The sequence below is a fragment of the Podarcis gaigeae genome (assembly GCF_964106915.1).
Source record: "Podarcis gaigeae genome assembly, chromosome: 8".
Lineage (NCBI taxonomy): Eukaryota > Metazoa > Chordata > Lepidosauria > Squamata > Lacertidae > Podarcis > Podarcis gaigeae.
This window is the reverse complement of record NC_139684.1, coordinates 2670102-2689745: the sequence shown is the minus strand read 5'-3', so window position 1 is coordinate 2689745 and position 19644 is coordinate 2670102. Positions and strand designations below refer to the sequence as shown.

The 19644-nt window shown below is 43.4% G+C and overlaps 1 protein-coding gene across 3 annotated transcripts in view; it reads left to right on the top strand.

Moving 5' to 3' along the window:
• Positions 1-579: 579 nt before the first annotated feature.
• The window catches only part of FER1L5 (fer-1 like family member 5), a 103614-nt gene continuing 84549 nt past the window's right edge, over positions 580-19644 (top strand). For 2 of the 3 annotated variants that reach the window (XM_083753107.1, XM_083753108.1), the window contains exons 1-4: positions 1677-3680; positions 5996-6044; positions 8678-8733; positions 11787-11878. In XM_083753107.1, coding sequence (XP_083609233.1) covers positions 3606-3680; positions 5996-6044; positions 8678-8733; positions 11787-11878 — 272 coding nt within the window. In that variant the 5' untranslated portion in view covers positions 1677-3605. Of the gene's footprint in view, positions 1076-1676; positions 3681-5995; positions 6045-8677; positions 8734-11786; positions 11879-19644 lie in introns of those variants that run through there. The other variant, XM_083753106.1, reaches the window with a different exon arrangement.

The window sequence follows — 19644 nt, the reverse complement described above, 5'->3', positions numbered from 1 at the left end:
TAAAGACAATGTTCCAAGAGAGAGCAGGTTCTGTCCGTAAGCCTGAGTAACTTAATGGGAAAAGTTAAGGTCAAAGAATCCATTTGAGATTCCCCTAATAACACAGAGAGGATTAGGTGAGGTGCACTAATATCTGAGGTGATACAATGGTCAAAACTTTCTGAACAAAAGGCTTCATTGAGTATCAAGCGTTAGTCACATATAAAAGTGCTTTTCCATTGCATATTAATGTGAGTAAAAAAGGAATAATATCATAAACCCTGTAAGGTTACTTCCCTAATGGCTTGGAGTCCCTCCCCCATTGTTTTAAGAATCATTAGTAGGGCTGTGTACACACCATGCATTTAAAACACCCTCTCTGAAGACCTTCCTCTAAAAACCGTAGTTACCCCTCATTTACAACTACAGTTCCCAGCACCCTTAAGAAACTACAGTTCCCAGGATTCTTGTAGGGTGTGTGCTTTAAATGGATGGTATATGTGCAGCCTAAATATATGTTCAGGGACTGTCTTGGAACTGATATTTGTAAGCTACTCTGAGAGCCTTTTCGGCTAAAAATACAATAAATAAATCAAGCAAGCTACTTCTTTGCTGTACAAGTTTAGGTTGCAGATGTGAAGTGACTTGGTCAAATGCTTCCTCTTAAAAAAACGATCCCTGCAGAGAGAAAACTGGCATGCCAGGAAGAAAGCTAGGCCACACCTGTATTCCTACAGGCCTGATTTTCATCCACATTTCAAAGTGGTACAGCCCACCCATGACTGCACCACCTTCTTCTTCTTCTGGATCTTTAAATCAGCCTCTAAAGCTGTCTCAAATGGGTCCTCAAGGTGTAAATCTCCTGCGTAAAGATTGGACTGATCCAGCGGGATCTTTTTCGTTCTTTTGTGTATTCATGGTTATTTGTGCTTATTAGGGTTTAAGAGCAGTTCTGTGCTTTCAATGTTGTTTGCACCAGCAGACGCTTCTAGATGGACATACTGCTTTGCAGTGCTTTTCTCTTTTTTTAGAACAAAATGGTGCCAGTACTCACCATGAAGTTGTAAGTTCCACACTTAGGGGAGGGGAGGTGCCAGTATGTATTTTCTTTTCTGCTTATTCAATTAGCCTCTCTCTATTCTGTCACAGTCACCCTCTTTACTTTATGCACCCCATTTCTGTCTCTCCCCCCCCCCCACATATATCTGCAGCCACTCCTCTGTTACACCTTCTTATCAACTGCCCTGGGAACAACTGCCTTGAGTTCTAAAGTCTGACTAGCAACCATTTTACCAAGTGACTGAAATGCTGTTTTGGACTCGGCCTCAAGTTTATGTGCATAACAGCACAATCCTGTGCATGTCTGCTCTGAAGTAAAGCACATATGTCTCATTGGGTAGGGTTACCAGATGTTCCCAGGGACAGTCCTCAGATTTGGAAATCTGTCCCCGGGAAACGTGGCAGCAGCAGCCTCAGCAGCCCAGAGCCAGCCTGGTAGTGCAGTTGGCTCTGGCTGGCTTCAGGAGCTGCTCACTGTCGTGGTGCAGGAAAAATGGTGGGCGCCACGGCAGCGAGCAGTGAGCAGCTCCTGAAGCCAGCTAGAGCCAACTGCAATACCAGGCTGGCCTCTCCTGGGCAACGGTTGCTCGCCCGCCCGCCCATGAACCTCCTCTGATCTGTCAAAACAAAGGGGGAAGGGGGAGCTCGGGAGTCACGGGTGGGTGATGCGCCGTTGCCCAGTTTTTTTTAAAAAAAACCCTGTGCATTTATGTTTCACGGAGTGGGAAAGAAGGGCTTTGCACCTTTATACGATATGCATGTGTGCTTGGGCCCAGGGTCTTTTGCCTCACCATCCCCACTATTGACTCCTTGTTGCTACTCAGCTTCAAAAAAAAAAGTGTCCCCGGATTCATTGAAAAAAATCTGGTAACCATACCATTGGGACACAGGCCCAGATGGGCGGGTTCTCACACACTGGGCAGAGACCAGGTGGGGAGGGTGCTCTTCACCCTCCGTGCCCTGTCCCTGCCTGGCAGCGGCAGCAGCAAGGACTGGGTGAGCACGCTCCATCCCTGCTTGCGGTGTGTGCGCACACCTGCCTCTGGCGCCTGTGGACAGTGCTACACCCCTGCCAAGATTGCCTACACGGACTGGCAGCTAGCTTTTCTCCAGAGTCTTGGGCAGAGAGAGAGGTCTATCTGCTTCCTGAACCTTTCCTTTTAGCTAGGGAGGCCAGAGACTGGGAACTTCTGCAATCAAAGCAGATCCTCAGTTCTCTGCACTGTGCTCCTTCTCCAGGAAGTTGTGCTGCACAGACCCTTCTGAAATGAATGGGAGCTGTAGGGGGGGGATGGGCAGAGACACCCCCCCCCCCAGCCTGGTGAATCAAGCCCCCTGTCAACTAGTGGGAAGGGAGGGAGCCACCTGGATTTTCTTCCTTAGGCACTAAAGTAGTCCAGCTCCACATCTTTCCACAACTTTATGTCCTTGATGGGGCACAACCAAGACTTTTCTCTTTTGCTGGGGAAACTGCAGTTCTCTACAGCACCTACCAAGGGATTATTATTCCCTTGATTTAATTGAATGCCTTGTTGACAGCATACAGAACCATCAGGAACAGGTCCAATTAGATTTGACACCCTCCATTAAACCTCACAGAGTCATAGATCCTGTCACTCCTTTCTGTTTCCATTTCAATAGATTCCCACCCACAGCATTGCGAATGCACCTGGGCGGCACTTTTGGCTGATGTGCAACAGCTGTGGCAAAACGCTGCAACAAAAAACAGGCCAGCAGTTTGTTTCATTCCAGGCCGGGATGATCATTGCCTGCACTGCACTCCACCATAAGGCTCTATGTCAGCTGATGTAAGTATCGGCAGGGACCTGAGCTAAGAACCTCCTTGGCTAAATTCTGCTGAGGCCAAAATTCATTGAGGCTTCCTCTGCCAACCATTACCTCTGCCTTTTGTTATTCCTGGCTCTGTCTACTTTTTGCAGACCTGTTTCCCAAGAACAGCCCCAGATTTACAGAAGCCATCCCAGTTTCTGATTTGATCCCAGATTTTCCTTAGGTTGTCCCTATTTTCATTAGAGAAATGTTGGAGGGCATGGAGTTATGCGCCATCTGAAGGCAGCCCTGTATGGGGAATTTTTTAAATGTTTTAAATTTTACTATGTTTTTATATATGTTGGAAGCTGCTTAGATTGGCTGGGGCAACCCAGCCAGATGGGTGGGGCATAAATATTATTATTATTATTATTATTATTATTATTATTATTATTAAAAATGATCTCCCCATTTTCATTGGTGAAATGTTGGAGGGTATGCTTTCTGTTGCTCCGACCTCTGCCCCGAGAGCCCCCAATAGTGACCACCAGCAACCCATGCCTGATATCTAAAAGGATCAGGTGGGAAAGACCTGAAATTAGGGATGTCAGAGAATTCTGATGAAAACAGAAACCAGAGTGGAAAATGCTGATGTTCCCATGGCTCTGTCTCCACAGGCAGAGGCAATGATGCTTCTGGATACCAGTTGCTGGAAACCACAGGAGAGGAGGGAGAGCTTGTGCCAACTGATCCTGCTTGCCAGTTTTTTGGCCACTGGGAACAAGAAGCTAGGCTAGATGCAGCATTGGCCTGATCCAGGAGGTTCTTCTTATGTTCAGGTTCATCCTACATCCAGAACAGAAATCAGTCCAGTGAGTATTCACTGTTGCTACTTTCAGTCCACAAATAATACACGACTGATTGAGTCATTTGCACCGTGTTTCCTTTGCACTGAAATGAATGGAGCAGAATAATGCAATTACAATTGTGCTGCAGCAGCCAGCAAGTAGTTTTTTGGCAGAAGAGGAACTACAGTGGAATGCAACAAACACAGGGCAGAACAGGAAATGGTGCCTAAGATCCTACTTGAGATTCCTGATCAGCACCCTCTTCCCCAGGTTCCCATTTAAAGTTTAAAAAGGCCAAAGGGTACAGCCGACTTGATGCATAGTTCAGTCCTAAGTCCATTAATCACATGTCTTTTAGTCAACTGACTGATCACATTTGCATAAGATAAAAGCGATAATTATAAGGGGGGAAATGTCCACTTCATTTAAATGTCACAGCAGGTATAATCTTAAAAGGGTCACTTCCCTCTTCTGAGATTGGCTATGTAAATTCTACAAGTTTGTGTGTGTGTGTGTGTACATACACACACACACAAACACACACACAATGTGACCATTCAGGGGACCTTTTCAGCCAATCCAAATAGTTTAAAAGCTTTATTTAAAAATAATAATAATATTAAGTTTTCCATTTTAATAACCCAATAAAAACCACATTAAAACATTCCAAATTACAATACAATACAAAAGCCAGATATAGGTGGCAAATTATATATCTTTGGGTGACCCATGCTCTGAATTTCGCGAAGTGCTGATCATCTTAATTAGTCAATAAACCATTCCGATGTTAATCCTTCATTTTGTTTTCATTTATTTTTGCAACCAGTGGTCAGTTCAACTTTCGCCTTCATAGTTCTGTGTGAAATATTTTTCCCTGTTGTAATCCACACTCCAGCAATTCCATTTTCAGTTTCTGCTCTCAGGAGCCGTAATATGCCACATCCCAAACAAAGAGACGCCATTAGCCCCGGGCAGACATCCAGAATTCCCCTCTGTAATCTTGCTCCATCTCCCAGGATGCTGGTACCTCTGCAAAAACACAATAACTCCAGTCCAGAATTCTTTCCATCCTTCCGCTGAGTGTAGCTGCCAAAATCTTCACCCAGTCAGTATTATATTTAAGCCATAATGGCAGCAGAATGCTCTTTGAAGCCCGCTTGCATATTTCAAACAGTTGTCCTTCGGGGGAGGTTTACCAGGTAAAACTGCAAGTACAAATATATCAAAAGAGAATAAAGGCTTACCTCCCCCTGGGGCTATACAATTAATCCCATCAGTTAATTTAGCAAGTGGGCCAGTCCTTTGTGCTGTCTTGCTTCTCAGCGAAGCTACTTTTGTTTTCTGCTCACAGGGATAATTTTAACTGCATCACAGTCCATCATTAGTCCCGGGCAGATATCCAGAATTCTCCTCTTTGGTCTCCTACCAACTTCTAATGAGATGGTACCTCTGCACTAACACATTAGCTCCAGTCAGGAATTCCTTTCATCTTTTCGTTAATGGTCATTGCCAGAATCATTGTCAAAATTTCGCACAGTCCATTTCGTAATTAAGCTTAGCGTCCACTCATGTATTTCTAACAGTTGTTCTTTAGTTGCGACAAAAGTCTTTTCTCCAGATCTAATCCTTCTCAGTGGCTGGTTAAATTAGCAAGTTATTTTATCTCCACTAGTTCAGAGCATGCCTGTTAATTAAATCCGAATATTTATCTTAAAAAACAGGTGTCCTCTGCTCATGGCGTCGGCTTTGGAGTGTTGCTGAGATGCTCGGTGCATTGCGCCCAGTGCCCCCTGCCCCCCTCATTCCTCCAGAACAGGCAGCAGGTATCAGAGCCCAGGCCCTGAGGGGTTTGGGGAGGATAATTACTCCCATATTATCCTCATTGTTCGCACAAGAGGGCTCTGCTGTTATGGGCACAGCCATTTGCCATGGCAGCCAAACAGGAAGTTACAAGCATAAAAGTTACATCCTTAGAGCAGTTCACATATGGAATATTTATTGCCTTCCTATTGTGACCTCACTTTTTATAAGTTTTCCTTCCATTTTTCTCCTTTATGATGTCGACCGTCCTTAGATCTGCATGCTAAAGAAGGCTCCATTCCCTTTGAAATGGGGAAATTGAGTGACAGGCTTTAAAGGGGGCTTTTGGAATCAACCATTGGATTGGTTTGGGGTCCTCATTAGCAGACTATTAACAGTGGAGAAAGAGAGGGAGACTTAAGGGGACATCTATAGCAAATAACCAAAAGGGATCATCAGCAGCTTTTTTCAGAAATAGAGGGGGAAGCAGGAGGTTGCACAAGATGTTGCGTGTTTTTGTTATGTCTGCTCATTTACAGCTTGAACAGGAAGATCGCCCTGATACATATGTGACTGGTTCCTTCAGAGGTAAAGCAATAATGCAGTTCCACTTGCCTTTGAACAATTGTATTCTTGTCAAGGTTATAAGTAAGTCATGTTACCATGGGACGTCTGAATATTGTCTTAGCTGCAGAATTCAGCTTGCTAAGAATCTCAGCTTGATTACTTGCAACAAAGATTCTAGACCTTAGGACTGCAAACACAGGCCCAGCCCACCCACGAGGCAAGGTGAAGTGACTGCCTCTGGCAGCAAGATTCACCAGGGCAGGAGATCCTGATGTCAATCTTTCTTCGCTCTTTGTTCCCTCCCCTCCTGGCGGGGAAGGAGGTGCCATTTTGGGATCCAGCTCAGGTGTCAAAATGTATTGGGCTGGCCTTGTGAAACATGTACTGGAAAGTGTGGGAAAACAGCCAGATAGAATCCCAGCACCCAGAGGAACAGCTGGGTGACATCTGGGTGGTAAAAGGTTTGAGGAGAGATTGTTCAAATGTGCTGTTTGCATAATACAGGGTTTTTTTAAAACAACAACAACAACAACAACAAACCAGCTTTTCTTGTCACACATCTGGAGTGTGGGAAGGGGCCACATCTCAGTGGCAGAGCCCATGCTTTGAAAGCAGTTTGTCTCAGACTCAGTCCCTGGCATCCCCCATTTTAAAAAGCTCCAGTATCGGGTGAAAGGAACAGCCACTGTCAATCCATGTGGACAACCCTGAACTAGATGAACTGATGGTCTGGCAGCTTTGTGTTTCATCAAACCTGGGCCCTCCAGGTGTCCAAACTACAACTTGCTGACTGGGACTGATGGGAGTCGTAGTCCTAAACACCTGGGGGACAACAGGTTGATGAAGGCTGATGCAAAAGGTAAAAAGGTAAAGGACCCCAGACTGTTAAGTCCCGTCAAAGGCGACTATGAGGTTGTGGCGCTCATCTCGCTTTCAGGCCAAGTGTCCACAGACAGCTTTCCGGGTCATGTGGCCAGCAGGACTAAACTGCTTCTGGTGCAACAGAACACTGTGACGGAAACCAGAGCGCACGGAAACACCATTTACCTTCCTGCCACAGCAGTACCTATTTATCTACTTGCACTGGCGTGCCTTCAAACAGCTAGGTTGGGAGGAGCTGGGACAGAGCAATGGGAGCTCACTCCGTTACAGGGATTCAAACCGCCAACCTTCCAATCGGCCACAGCACCACCAGCATCCCTATGTGGAGGAACTTAGGAGCAAAAATGTCATTTTCATGTTTAAAACACAGATTACATTCATCTCTGATTATTGCTGATTTACATGCAAGTGAACTCCCTCTCCCTTGAGCTAGTCAAACTTCTAGATCTCATTTGCAATCCTGCTAAACCTTTAAAAGGAAGTTTAAAAAGCATAAGCAAAGCACTGCTTTAAAAATAAATTATGAACCAATGATGGCCGCAGCGACAGAAGATTTTAAACAATAGTCCCAGATTGATCTTTCATGGTTAGGTTAAGAAGCGGTATTAAAAATGACTATAATTTCTAGGATGCTTTTTCTACTTGTCATTATAAAGAATGACAAAGGGCTATTATTGAACTGGCAAGAACTACTTTCAAACTTTGTGTGGAATAATAATAAAAAAGCCAGCGTTCCCATGGCAACCTTTGAAAAAAGCTCTAATGACGGAGCTGAAGGAGGAGTGAAGTTTCCCAATATGGTAGATTATCGCCATATAAAACTCCATATCTATAGGTAATAGCCCATGAACTGAAGGTCACAAAGGTAACACCATGGTACAAGTGTCCAAAGCAGTGTCCAAATTCTGCTAGTAGTTATTCTGAGGTATAGGAAAAAAGAGAGAAGAGGCCAATAAATGTATGATTATTGATTGTTTCATTGCCATTCATATCCCACCTTTTCCCATATCCCACACAAATTGCTGTATTGCCAAATTTGGCATGCGGGTTCCTGAGGTGGCAGAGGCTCCTGCCTTTCTTGATGCTTGGACACAGGGCACTATTTTGAAACAAGGTGGTGGACAAAATGTTACTTTGGCATTACTTTGCTAAATTTCTCACAAACTGCCCTGTCCATTAAAAAAAACAAAACATTTTTAAAAGAAGGTTTTAGCTGATACTGGAAGCTAGAGACCCAGAAGCAGCTCTTTCTCTGTGCTGGACCCAAAGCTGAACTTTGGGATTCTTGCTGCTCAGAGAGACTGGGGCGTGCACAACACTACATTTTTACAAAGTTCCAGGTCTTGTTTGCATTATTGTGAGTTGGAATCCTCATTGGGTATAACTTTGTTTCCATCCTGGGGTCTGCCAAACACTAGGACAGAACGGGCAGTCTCCAACCAACACAAGGACTTCCACTTTTGCAACAAGACTCATCTGCCCCAAATCTGCTCCTGCTCCCTAAAACAGGTTTAGGGGGGACCCAGAAGAGAAAACCAGGAGGAAATCCCACGGTGCTAGTGGAAATGCGTGTACTGAGTGGACTTGTTATTCAGAGCTACTCTGAATACAACCCAATGCGGCCAGAGGCCAGTCGGCTCCCTGGGAATGGATGTGGTTTCTCTCAAAAGAACACAGGGATGATCCATAGACATGGCTGTTTGTCAGGTGTACTGAGCAAGGAGACCTATGCTAGTCATATTCATTGACAAAGTGTCCCCCCCCCCCTTTAGATATTCACAGGGACACCAGAGTTGTGCAGAAGGAACAGAATCCCGTCTGGAATGAGGTAAACTCTTTAATCCTGTTGATGGCCTCAGTCACTTGTCTGTGGCTACACCCACACCATCCATTTAAAGTGCTTTAAACCGTCACAGTTTTGCCAAAGAATTCTGGGAGCTGTAGTTTGTTAAGGGTGCTGAGAGTTCTGAGAGCGTCCCTGCTTCCCCTCACAGAACTGCCGTTCTCTGTGTGTTTGCCACTCAATCTTTCTTCAGAAAGAACTCCTGGAATTGTAGCTCTATGAGAGGAATAGGGGTCTCCTAACAGCTACTTTCCATGATGCTTCTGAGGAAGCCAGGACTGCACATCCCTCAACTCCTTGAAGGTAAAAACCAGGATGCCATCTTCCCAGACACCATCTGCTTGTTCCTTCTCACAAGAGAACAGCGGCCATTAGGGGCATTGTGCCAAAAAACACGTGTTTTGGGGTGCTGCGCAAGATCGCAGCCCTGAAAAAAGTGCTTTTTCGGATGGAATCACGGCACAAAATCACACAAGATCACAGCACCCAAAATGGCTGCCATTCTCTTGCAAGACAAAAGGGGATATCCCAGTTTTTCTAGGAGACTTGCAGGGGATGGGCACTTTATTTGTTTATATATTTTTTTGCAAATTAATTTTTTATTGATTTTCAGTAAACATACATACATTCATAAATTACACAAATATAGGTTGCATATTTAACTTAGGCTCTATCATGCCTCTGAGTTCCCTACATTTCTTTGGTAAGTATCAAATAAAATTCTAATGTGGCGTACTTTATATATCATATTATCAACTACACACTGTAAGAGTTATTCCAACCCTACCAGTGTCTTCAAAGATTTACAATTGTTTCTTATATACATCAAATATTTACTCCAATTTTCTTGAAACTTCTGCTCGTCCTGATCTCTTAATTTTCTTGATAGTCTGGCCAGTTCTGCGTAGTCCATCATTTTAACTTGCCAGTCCATTATATTCGGTATTATGTCTGTTTTCCAATTCTGAGCTAACATATTTCTGGCTGCTGTCGTGGCATATAGAAAGAGGTTTTTATCTTTTTTTTAAATTTCCTTTCCAATCAATCCCAGTAGAAAAGCTTCAGGTCTTTTTGGGAAAGTATTTTTAAAGATTTTTTTTAAGTTCGTTATAGATTAATTCCCAAAAGCCCTTCACTTTACTACAGGTCCACCACATATGGTAGCGGTCACCCTCCACCTCTCCACACTTCCAACATTTCTTATTTTTTGTTCTATACATCCTTGCTAGCTTTACCGGCGTTAGATGCCATCTGTAGATCATTTTCCACAAATTCTCCTTTAAGGCAGTGCAAGCCGTAAATTTCATGTTTACATTCCATAGTTCTTGCCACGGATCAAAATTGATATTATGGCCAAAATCAATAGCCCATTTAACCATGGCTTCCTTTATCTCTTCGTCTTTCGTATACCGATCCAGTAATAAATCGTATGTTTTTGATAGTACTTTATTTTTACCTTCTAGAATATTGATATTGAATTTAGATTTCATAGCACTTTAAATGTATGGTGTGAACACGAGCAGACTGGCAGGAAGACTGCCTGGGAGGCCATGTGCCCTACCCTGCAAAAGGACACATTTGAAGGACTGCTGGCTGCCCTGTTTAAAGCTAAATAACCTTTAATGGTGCCTTAAAAATGGTAGCACTTCCTGAAATTTAATTCCTGTTTTTGATAACACCAAAGATAGAGTGTCACCAAAGATATTAAAAGATTGGCAGTACAGATTTATAAAATGTGTTTGGAATGGGGGGTGGGGACCAAGAGTTGCTTAAAAAATGAAGCATAGTTAAAAACAATGTGGTCTGTTTTTCCCATCCATAAAACTACATTATGAAGCAGCGATGAAGATCTGCGTCCCTCTTCTTTTGTGCAGCGTGCAAGTGGGCATCCCAAAGACTGCTAGTCCGACCAGCATGGTGGTCTCCCTCACTCATAAGGGAAAGCAGTTGAACCTTTGGGTGAGCTCTCTCCCATCACCCAGGAGCAAGTGATTGTCCCTCCAAGACCGCCTGATTCCCTAGGCCAGAGGGATGTTGGTTTGTTGTTCAAGCATCCTAGCAGTAAGCACAGAACCTAGATTCAGGGAGTTTTTGATCCAGGCCCCCTGGCACCTGACCATAAACAAGCAGACCTTCTAGAAAAGGGGTTTTTATTTATTCATTCATTTATATTTAACAAAATCAATACTGCAAGCTGCTTGATTGTAGTAAAACTCTTAACTGATTTACTCAGAATATTAAAAGGAACAATAAAAACAGTTGAAAATGCTTAAAGCTATTAAAACCTAATAAACAATAAAAGAAAATGTTTGGATAGACTTGCCTAAACAAAGATGTTTGAAGCAGCCACAAAGAGGAGGCAAGAAATTCCGAAGTGTGAGTGGTGCCACACTAAAAGATCATAAAATTAAGGAATGAATGTGGCACATGTGACATGGACAGTTCCACAGATCGCAACTGTTGGGTGGTTGTTCCTGTTTACATGCTTCAGAGATCAGATGCATCTACCCAGCACTTTGGGATTAAACTTCTAGAGACCCCAAGGAGCAAGAATGACTAATCTAGGAACTCGTATAAAAAAAAAAAATTAAGAAGACAACTCCCGAGGGAAAAACAGAAATAAAATATGTTTTTGCTCAGGCCCAGTATCAGCAACCAAAATAATCAAGCATCTGCTAAGGACCCAGTGTTATCATGATTATGATTATGATTATAATTATAATTCAGAAGGATTCATCACCAGCCAGTTCCAACCCAGCCAACCTGTCAGTTTACGCAACATAGCACTTTTCCTGCTCACCTCATTCCACCCCACCCCCTTAAACAAAGAGGTTCTTTAGAGGATAGCCACAGTAGCAGCAACACCAAGTTGGGCACTACATTTTGCAGGCAGACACCATATTTCCAATACAAACTGAGCAATGACTCAGCTCCCATTCAAAACTGGCACATCGTGCAGGAGCCAGGACCACCCACCCAGGGCAAGGTGAGTGACTAGCACCATCAGCCGCTGACTGCTTTTCTTGCTTTCCCTACAGACCCTGGTGTGGTATTTGGATGGAGAGTTGTTGGACAGCGATCCTTTTGTGACTGTCCACCTCCGAGAGTGGAGCACTAAAGCTGTTGACAGGTGAGCCACCAGAAGAAAGCCAAAATGGAGCATCTGGGGGTCAGGGACCATTCTTGCTTTGCATACACCGTTGAAGGACCCGTTTGCAATGCTATTCTCTAGCTGTCATGTGTACAGAAATGCATGTTCTCGGGTAAAGTATGCATAGTAATGTATATATTAGGGATATAACCAAAAAAATGCATTATACCACGAGAAATTGTTTTGCAAAATTGGGCATATGAGGCAGAATTGCATACAAGCCTGGCCTTGGCTAGGGAGGGCGGGATATAAATAAAAAAAAATTATTATTATCATTATTATTATTATTATATTAGGAAAATGCTGCACTAAAATTCTGATGGAACTTTCACAAGGAAAACAAAGCCAAACCACGAATAGATGTGGAAATGTGCAAAGCTGAACTTAAGAGTGGGAAAAGGAGAAATTGAGAGAACCTGAAATTGGTACTAATTCATCCATCCCTAGTGGAGGCTCCCCAGGTGATTTGAACCCTGGAAGATCAGAGTCCTAAACTGTGCAGAGAGGTTCCATAGTGCAGGAGGGGGTGATGAGGGAGGATGGACCTTTGAACATTTGCGCACACAGACCCCAATGTTAGTTTTACACATCAATACACTTCCTGATCACTGTAATCCATGCACTGGTAACTCTGAGGCTAGATTACTGTAAAGCATTATATGTGGGGCTGCCCTTGGGCCTCATTCAGAAGCTCCAGGTAGTGCAGAATACTGTGGCCAGAGCACTGGTGGGAGCTTTTTGTTGAAAACATGTGGCACCACTGTTAAAACAGTTGCATGAGCTGCCCGTCTAATACTGAGCCACATTCAGTCTTCTTGTATTAATTTACAAACCCTGAACATCTTTGGTTCAGGATACCACAGGGATTGCCTGAACCCTTGTATCCCACCACAATCATCTGCAGGAACATCTCTGACCATTCCCAGAGTTGGTGGGGCTCAACAACAGGAAACAGGTCCTTTAGTGTCATCAGTCCACCACTGCCAATAGAGATTCAGCAGGTGCCTTTTGTACTTTCAAATGCCTGCTAAGAACTTTTCTATTCCATCAGGCCTATACAGGCAATTCAGAGCACCTCATCTTCCACACCAGTCTACAGATGTTTGTTTTAATTTGTTTGCTTTTAACTTACTTTTAATTTTTTATTATTTTACTGGATGTTTTTTAATATGGTTCTATTGCTGTAAACTGCTGTGGTATATTTCTATGCTACAGTGGTATATAAATATGAAAGAAAGAGAGAGAGAGAGAGAGAGAGAGAGAGAGAGAGAGAGAGAGAGAGAGAGAGAGAGAGAAAGAAAGAAAGAAAGAAAGAAAGAAAGAAAGAAAGAAAGAAAGAGCTAAGAACCCATTCCTGAGTTCTAGTGTGTTCTCAACAGTCATCCAGCCCCGGTTTCTGTTTTGTTTCTTAACCTTGAGCACTTGTTCCGTCTCGTCTACAGGCATCAGACTGAAGCTTTATTCACGATGTGCTGGTTTTCTATGTGTCTTTTGAGGGGGCGGGGTATTCAAATATGGTATTGACCACTCCCCGCATAAAACGGGGGGCACCCTTTGCGTGGACACGTGCAGCCCCTAGATGTGGAGAGGCTCCAACAGCATAGGCTTGGCTTTGCCTTCCCTCAGGTGGGATACCTGGAGGTCTCTGCCTACCCCAGTCAGTTGTCCAATCCCACCTGGGGGAAGCGTTGCCAAGGAGACCAGGCCAGGTAGGGGAGGGATTACCTGCCCACACAATAGAGGGAGGATCTTACCTGGGAATCCTCACTTGGCTCCAGAGCTTCTCCCATCCTACCCACCCTCAGTTAATGTCTTATTTGCAGGTTAACTTTTCTTCACAGGTTTTGCAGGTTAACTTTTCTTTTTTTTTAATATATATTTATTAAAGTTTCAAAAATTATATAAAAACAAAACAAAACAACAATACAAACACAAACAAAAACAAGTATAATTTCAATCCCTTATTTTCTTATAACTTACTTCCCCGACTTCCTCATACCTCCCCTTTCTGTATTCCAATTTCTAATTATTAATTCAGCAAATCCTCTCCCTTATTTTTCATTTAGTTTTTAACCTTTCTTTTCTTTTTACTTAACCATTACAGCTGGAAACCACATAATTTTTAAACCAACGTCATTCTAACATTCATTAATTTTGCAATGTTTCCTAAGATAGTCCTTAAATTTCTTCCAATCTTCCGCTGTCTCTCTTCCCTGGTCTCGGATTCTGCCAGTCCCATATAGTCTATCACCTTCATCTGCCATTCTTCCAAGGTGGGTAGATCTTGTGTCTTCCAATACTTTGCGATGAGTATTCTTGCTGCTTTTGTAGCATACATAAAGAATGTTCGATCCTTCTTTGGCACCAATTGGCCGACCTTACCCAGGAGGAAGGCCTCTGGTTTCTTCAGGAAGGTATATTTAAATACCTTTTTCATTTCATTATATATCATTTCCCAGAAAGCCTTAATCTTTGGGCATGTCCACCAAAGGTGAAAGAATGTACCTTCAGTCTCTTTACATTTCCAACATTTATTATCAGGTAAGTGGTAAATTTTTGCAAGCTTGACTGGTGTCATGTACCACCTATAAATCATTTTCATAATATGCTCTCTTAGGGCATTACATGCCGTAAATTTTATACCGGTGGTCCACAACTTTTCCCAGTCAGCAAACATAATGTTATGACCAATATCTTGTGCCCACTTAATCATGGCTGATTTCACCGTTTCATCCTGCATATTCCATTTCAACAGCAAGTTATACATTTTTGACTAATTCTTAGTATTGGGTTCTAACAATTCTGTTTCCAATTTTGATTTTTCCACCTGGAAGCCAATTTTCCTGTCCATTATTTGATAATAGTGAAGCCAGTCTCACACTTTATCTTTTAATTTCTCAAAACTCTGCAATTTCAGTTTGTCCCCTTCTTGTTCCAAAATTTCCCAATATTTCGGCCCTTTGGACTCCATATTGAGCCTTTTCACAGCCTTTGCCTCCATTGGCAACAACCACCTTGGGAGTTTTATTTTCCAGCAAATCTTTATATTTAATCCAGACATTATATAATGCTTTCCTGATTTTTAAAAGCTTTATGAGCTTTAACCACCCAAAAATATTGTTAAAACCTTCTAAGTCCAAAATGTCTGTGTTCTCAAGAAGCAGCCAGTCTTTCAACCAGCAGAAAGCTGCTGATTCATAGTAAAGTTTAAAGTCTGGCAGGGCAAATCCCCTCCTTTCCTTTGCATCAGTTAAAATCTTAAATTTTATTCTGGGTTTCTTGCCCTGCCAGACAAATTTAGAAATGTCTTTATAACCGCAATTTGACCAGACAAGGAAAGCTTCAAATTTGACCAAATTTCTAAATCTTTTTTCACTTCTGTCCAACATTTCTCATATTTATCTTTAAATAAATTCACATTTTTTGCTGTCATATTAATCCCCAAATATTTCACTTTCTTAACCACAGTTAAACCTGTCTCATTCTGAAACCTCTCTTTTTCAATAACTGTTAAGTTTTTCTCTAATACCTTAGTTTTTAACTTATTCAATTTAAATCCTGCTACTTGACCAAACTCTTGAATTAATTCTAAGACCCTTTTAGTACTAGATTCTGGCTCTTGTAATGTAAGTACCAGATCATCTGCAAATGCTCTCAGTTTGTACTGTTTAGCTCCGACCTGTACCCCTTTAACCAGTTGATCCCTTCTAATCATGTTCAGCAAAACCTCCAGGATTGATATAAAAAGTAATGGAGAGATTGGGCACCCCTGACGTGTCCCTTTTTCTATCTTAAATTCTTCCGTAACCACATTATTTACAATCAGCTTTGCTTTTTGTTCAGAGTATATTGCACCTATACCGTTTTCAAACCCTTGGCCTACCCCCATCCCCTGGAGATTCTTCCTCATAAAACTCCAAGAAATATTGTCGAAGGCTTTCTCCGCGTCCACAAATATCAAAACTGCTTTAGTGTTTATATTCACTTCTAGCTTTTCCAGAATATCGATTATATTCCTTACGTTATCTGACAAATGTCTTCTTGGGAGAAAGCCCGCTTGGTCTCTATGAATCTCCTCCATCAAAACTTTTTTCAGTCTCTTAGCCAGAATGTCAGCAAAGATTTTGTAATCCACATTTAATAACGAAATAGGGCGGTAGTTCTTAAGTTGAGTCTTTTCAGTCTCTGTCTTCGGTATAAGTGTAATATAAGCCTCTTTCCACGATTCTGGTGCTCTTTTCCCCTCCAAAATTTCATTGCAGACTTCCTTCAGAGGTTGTAATAACCACTCCTTCTTCACAGGTATGCGGGCGCTGCTACGTTAAGGTCGCTGTTAAAGGGCCGGAAAGGAATTTCCCTGCATTGGCAGGTTTCGCCTTTCCCGTAGCAAAACGTCACAACTTTGGCGGTATCAGGCCTTGGGCGGAATCCTTTTGTCCATCTTCCTCTTTCCAGCGGCAATACCAGGGTTCCCCGTTAAAGGGGTTTCTGAAGGGAGGCTTTGACCGTATGCCAAAAAGTCGTCATTGCTCTCCCCTGCAGCGGCAGCGTAACGGGGGCGGCTATCTCTGCTTGAACATATGTTTTTCAGAGACGGCCCATCCCCCCCCCCCACTGGATAACCCTGATGCTCCCTAGGTCCCCGGCTGGAGACTGGGGAGGGAGAACGCCCAATGCCTGAGCCAAGGTCTACCCACATTTGAAATTTAATAAAGTTGTGGCCAATTTAATCCCATAGCACGTTGTCATGAGTCGTTATTTCACATGACGGGGGGGACCGCGCAGGATCTGGAGACTCCGCCTGTCCACGCAAATTCTTCTACACATGCAAAGGTCTAGGGAGCAGTAGGGGGATTATCTCTTTTTTTTTTTTTTTTTTTTTGCTAATTGTGTAAACTGGAATGAAGATCCATCTACCTTCAGGGCAGAACTGCAGGTCACATGAAGTGTACCATCTAATGGAACTGTAGTATTTAGAGACTGCTGTGTTTTCGTTTGTTTGTTTTTCTTTCCTTTTCTTTCCTTTTCCTTCTTTGGATGTTGCCATGGCCTTTAGCTAGCACAATAAAATCCAAAAAAAAATTAAAATACGCAACTTCTATGATGGAGAGAATTGGGAATGGTGCATGGGTTGGTGTATTAACCCCTCCCTCCCCTGCCAAAGTTTTTACAAATCTTGCCATCCCCCTGCAGCTACACATTGCAACAACAGCAGCTTCCTTCCTGCTGCAAGTAAGTCATGGGCTTTTGTCAGGCATGTGGCAGAGTTCAAGCCCCTCCATGCCCACCATGGCCCCAGTTCTCATCTGGACAACTAACGAGTTGTATAGGGAAGCTTTTTAAGGTTTAATATTTTACTATGTTTTTATATATGCTGGAAGCCACCTTGAGTGGCTGGGGCAACCCAGTCAGATGGGCAGGGTACAAATAACAAATTATAGTTATTACAATACTAAGAAAGATGTACAAAAGGGTAAACTCCATGTTTAATGTCTCAGGCACACACTGCCATCAAATTCCAGGGGATAGTGGGTGGACCTAGCCAGATGGGTGGGGTATAAATAAATTGTTGTTGTTGTTGTTTAGTCATTTAGTCGTGTCCGACTCTTCGTGACCCCCTGGACCAGAGCACGCCAGGCACTCCTATCTTCCACTGCCTCCCGCAGCTTGGTCAAACTCATGCTGGTAGCTTCGAGAACACTGTCCCACCATCTCGTCCTCCATCGTCCCCTTCTCCTTGTGCCCTCCATCTTTCCCAACATCAGGGTCTTTTCCAGGAAGTCTTCTCTTCTCATGAGGTGGCCAAAGTATTGGAGCCTCAGTTTCATGATCTGTCCTTCCAGTGAGCACTCAGGGCTGATTTCCTTAAGAATGGATTTTCAAATTTATTTATTTACGGCTATTAGCCCATAAAATGTGTACAAACCTAAAAGCACAGAAACATAAAAACCAATACATCTAACAACAGAAGGGGAACACCACGATGCAAGGGTGGGTCATTGAGCAGTGACAAATAACAGCTTGGGGCCCGGAAAGATCCAAGGGACGGTTCCCAGAAAAAGGAGAACTGGAGACGAGATCCGTCATGCACTCTCATCATAACTGTCCGATTAGTTTTTGTTGTTGATGTTGTTTTTTGGTGGTTTTTGTGTGTGAGATAACCGCATTCAGGAATCTCGCCACCTGCAGAGTTACAGAAGGATCTGTATCCTGCAAAAGCAGTGCGGCATGTGACTCAACAGGCCTGCCAACCAAGCGCAGTAAAGCAGGACCCAGGAATTTAGTCCTGGCTATGCTATGTAGGGGACGCAGGTGGCGCTGTGGGTTAAAGCCTCAGCGCCTAGGACTTGCCGATCGAAAGGTCGGCGGTTCGAATCCCTGTGGCGGGGTGCGCTCCCGCTGCTCGGTCCCAGCGCCTGCCAACCTAGCAGTTCCAAAGCACCTCCGGGTGCAAGTAGATAAATAGGGACCGCTTACCAGCGGGAAGGTAAACGGCGTTTCCGTGTGCGGCTCTGGCTCGCCAGAGCAGCGATGTCACGCTGGCCACGTGACCCGGAAGTGTCTCCGGACAGCACTGGCCCCTGGCCTCTTGAGTGAGATGGGCGCACAACCCCAGAGTCTGTCAAGACTGGCCCGTACGGGCAGGGGTACCTTTACCTTTACTATGCTATGTAAGAGACAGTTGAACATTATATGTGGAAGAGATTCAACTGTTTTCCCGTCACACTCGCATAGCGGAGACACCAAACCCTTGGAAAATCTGTGGCTCAGCAGGTTCGATGGAAAAACATTGAACCTTGCACGAATAAATGCAAGTCGGTGTGGTACAGATGAAAGAGATGACATATATGATGGAAGGCCAAGTGGTGGGGTTATTCCATGATACCTGGGGGAGCAGACACCCCCACCCCTGGAGAGGTTGTGTTGATTTTCAATGTCTGCTAATCTTTGCTCGATAAGGCTTTTGGCTGAGCGTAGGTTCATCTTTAAGGAGTCTGCTGGGGAAATTCCGATGCTCAGAAGTTTGGCATGGATTTTTCCTACCCACGGATTAACAAAGTCATCCCGCCAGAGGCACTGAAAGAGGTAATGGTCGGGAAGCCTATGCCAGCTGGACAGCCAGTAGCCAAAGACTCGCTTCCAGATGACAGTCTCCAATGATGCAGTCCTTAGCTCCAGATGTATGGCTGCATTGCTCACACACATGGGGAGTTTCAGGAGGCGACGGAGAAACTGATTCTGCAATGTCCCCAGCGATGTTAAATTGGACCCTGGGGCCCAGAGTGGGGCAGCATAACAGAGGGTGGAAACCACTTTTGCGTGGTACACCTTCAATGCAGACGGGATGTGGGAGGCTCCGTCGACCGCAAAAAATTGGAGTAGAGTGTAAAGTATTGTTTTCCCTTTGTTCAGTAAATACTGTATCTGTGGCTTCCAGCTTAGGTTGTAGTGAAAAAAGACTCCCAGGTATTTAAATTTGAAAACCTGTTCTAATTAGACTCCATCTAACTTCCAGCTGTAAGTTTTCCGAGACCTGGTAAAGACCAGTACTTTAGATTTTCCATGATTAATTGTCAGGTGGTTGAGTTTGGATATGTTTGATCTTCTTGCAGTCCATGGGACTCTCCAGAGTCTCCTCCAGCACCATAATTCAAATAAATAAATAAATAAATTATTTATAAATAATTAAATTATTTATAATTTAATTATAAATAAATAATTTAAATAATTTAAATAAATTATTG